A 3110-nucleotide genomic window follows, 5' to 3' on the forward strand; every position below is an offset into this window, starting at 1 on the left:
GTTCCACCTTTGAATTTGGTTTAGTTCAGTTCAGTCACTCAGTCATGCCTGACTCTCTGTGACCCCATGGACTGCAGCACGTCAGGCCTCCCTGTCTATCACCAACACCCAGAGCTTGCTCAAACTCATATCCATCGAGTCGGTGATGCCATCCAATCATTTCATCTTCTGTCATCTCCTTCTCCTCCTGCCTTCAATCTTCCCCAGCATCAGGGTCTTTTCTGAAGAGTCAGTTCTTCACATCAGGTGGCCAAGGCATTGGAGCTTCTACTTCGTCTCAGTCCTACCAATGAATATTCAAGATTGAATTCCTTTAAATTGTCTGGGTTGATCTCCTTGCCATCCAAGGGTCTCTGAAGAGTCTTCTCCAACACTACAGTTCAAAAGCATCAATTCTTCAGCGCTTAGCTTTCTTTTACTGCTGCTACTGCTAAGTCACTTCGTCGTGTCCGACTCTGTGTGACCCCATAGACGGAAGCCCACAGGCTCCCCAGTCCCTGGGATTCTCCAGGCAAGAACACTGGAGTGGGTTACCATTTCCTCCTCCAATACATCAAAGTGAAAAGTGAAAGTAAAGTTGCTAAGTCATGTCTGACTCTTAGCGACCCCATGGAATGCAGCCTACCAGTCTCCTCCATCCATGGGATTTTCCAGGCAAGAGTACTGGAGTGGGGTATGTTCAATTAATTGATAAGTTTCTCTTTCAGCCATGACACAATGCTTGTGGGATCTTAGTTCCTTGACCAGGGTTGAACCTAGGCCCTAGCAGTGAAAGTACAGAATCAGAACCTCTGGACCACCAGGAAATTCCGTAATCTATAAATCTTCATGCAAGTATATCACGAAGTGATAAGTTTATGTCACATTATGGAGACATAAATGCCAAAATCAGAGTGATTTCTCACTCCTTGCAAGGAGTCTGACAGCATTAAATATGGCATATGGTCAAGATGATGCTACCGTTAATGAGATTAGTTATATTTTGGATCTCTAGGGAGGCTGGGCATTGAGGAGCACAAATTCACTCTTTTCAGATAGAAAGATTGTGGGAGATCAACTGACCCCACTCACCTGTCTGAGAGGACCTCACCCCATTATCCTTCTCTGGGGGCACTTCCTCCTCATTCCCCTGAGAGGCAGAAGGAGTTCCAGGCACTGGTACTTCTTCAGCATCATCGTAATTTTCAGCAGGGACATCAGTCCTCTGATCTGGGAGTTCCAAGAGCAGACAAGGGAGTGGATGAAGCCACAGTAAGTGGGTTGGTCTGGGGAATACCTAAGATACCTTCAGACCCAGAGTTTCCGAGTTTCTGAATAGAGGCACCAGTCACTCCTTGTTTCAGAAGACTTTTTTCTCTAAGACCATGTTTCATTTTGATGTGTCCATAGCCAAAACATGATATTACATATCTCAATATTTTCTGGTGGAAACTACATATCTCAAAGCAACTCTTCCACCACTGAGCATTGCTAAAGTACTTTGACAAATTGTGCTTTACAGATGTTGTTTTTTTAAAACATTGTGTGCCTGTGGTGATTCTGGACACAGAGAGACCAGCCCCAACATGAGACATCACAGAAGAGCCAGAGAAGGATGAACCCTATCTGGACACAAGGGATGCCTCTGATCCATCAAAGGAAAACCATTCCCTTTAAATCTCCTCTCTATGAGGGAAACTCTCCTCCCCAGAGCCCAGCCGAGGCAGGTCCACCTCTATTTCCTGGAGCGGACCTGTAGTCACTTTTGTCCTCACCATCTCTGGTGTAATATGACAGTTTAGTCAGTGAAAAATCTAACGGGAAGCCTCATGTGGAGACAAACATCACACAACACACAGCATGACCCTCCCCACACCCACGGGACCTGTGTTAAGGCTGAGAAGGGACAGGCCTGGCTTCTGCAGTGTAGACAGGCTGGGTGGTCACGGGGCTCTGAGAGGCCATCCTGCCTCTTTGGAGGAGCCGTCTCTGTGAGCCTAGGGCACACATGGGGTCTGCAGATGCTGAGAAGATGTGCACAGCCAGTGGGTGGTGACAGCCAGAGATCCCAGGAGGGCAGACAGAGACACTCACCTGGGCTGCCCAGACCTTCCTTCTGGGTCAGAAGGTAATCGAGCTCCTCATACACAGCTTCAGCAAGAGCATCTTCATAGCTGGATAAGGCTGAGAGATCCCCCAGCAGGTCAGAGAAGCTTCCCTAGATACCCCGATCCAGCCAGCCCACCTTCATCTCCCTGGTGCTTACATGGGGGCTGCCAGGACCTCAGCATCCTCTCCTACCCCATGCATCATGTCAGCACCTTCTCCCCTCATCTGACCCTGATTACAGCTCAGTGCCAACTCTGTCTGGTCTCACAGGAGAGGCCATGACTTATGAGAGTTCACACCCCAGTCCTAAGAACCTCTGTCTACTCAGCCCTTAGAGCTCAGCACGGAGCACATGGAGTCTGCAACTCAGAACAGTACCTGGCCCAGGTTCCCCTCTTCATACCTGCCCCATCTCCTGCCTCCATACACTCTCCCTGGTCCCCAGTTCCCCGTGCAGCCCACCTCTGCGCTCTGCTGTCCATCTGAGCAGCCGAGTCATCAGGATGACGAGGACCAGGAAGAGAAGGGCCCCCAGGATAAGGCAGAGGATCCCAGGCAGGGAGAAGACACCAGGGAGAGAATTTGAGGTTGTTCTGGTTCCTAAGGAGAACAGGAAAAAGGGCTGGAAATAGTCTTGGGCACAGAGAAATCTCTGTGTCAGCATTTTCAGGAGCTCCGGACAATGGCATCTCAGCCTCAGACAGTGTCAGGGTTCCCCTGGGTCTCGTCCTGAGACAAGTCAACTCCACCCTGGCCAGTGTGGCCCTGAGGCAGAGATGGGGATTGTCAGGGAGCTCCCCTCCGAGACAGCCTCTGAGGACCCAGCTCATCCCCTCTCCTTGGGCTTCAGGAGACAGAGCATCAAACAGTCCAGGGACCTGTACCTCTGTGATGAGGAGCAACACTCAAGGGCAAGTGGGAGATCCTTAGATTCTACAACATGGAAACCAGACTTTCTTCCACCCCGGGCATGAGAACATTTGACCCTGGACATCAAGGCAGGGGATTTCCCCAGTATAATG

General features: G+C 50.0%; 1 protein-coding gene across 1 annotated transcript; it reads right to left on the reverse strand.

Annotated features, from left to right (window-relative positions):
- Window positions 1-1071: 1071 nt before the first annotated feature.
- LOC104989987 (antigen WC1.1-like) lies at window positions 1072-2873 on the reverse strand (the record flags this gene model as incomplete). Its single annotated transcript, XM_010841863.1, has 3 exons — window positions 2551-2873; window positions 2074-2163; window positions 1072-1209 (listed from the first exon to the last, which is right to left on the reverse strand). Coding segments are annotated over exons 1-3 (430 nt in total), but the record flags the coding sequence as incomplete, so codon positions are not given.
- Between the last annotated feature and the right edge of the window lie 237 nt (window positions 2874-3110).

This window comes from Bison bison, unplaced genomic scaffold, assembly GCF_000754665.1.
Source record: "Bison bison bison isolate TAMUID 2011002044 unplaced genomic scaffold, Bison_UMD1.0 scf7180017847102, whole genome shotgun sequence".
In the NCBI taxonomy this organism is placed as follows: domain Eukaryota; kingdom Metazoa; phylum Chordata; class Mammalia; order Artiodactyla; family Bovidae; genus Bison; species Bison bison.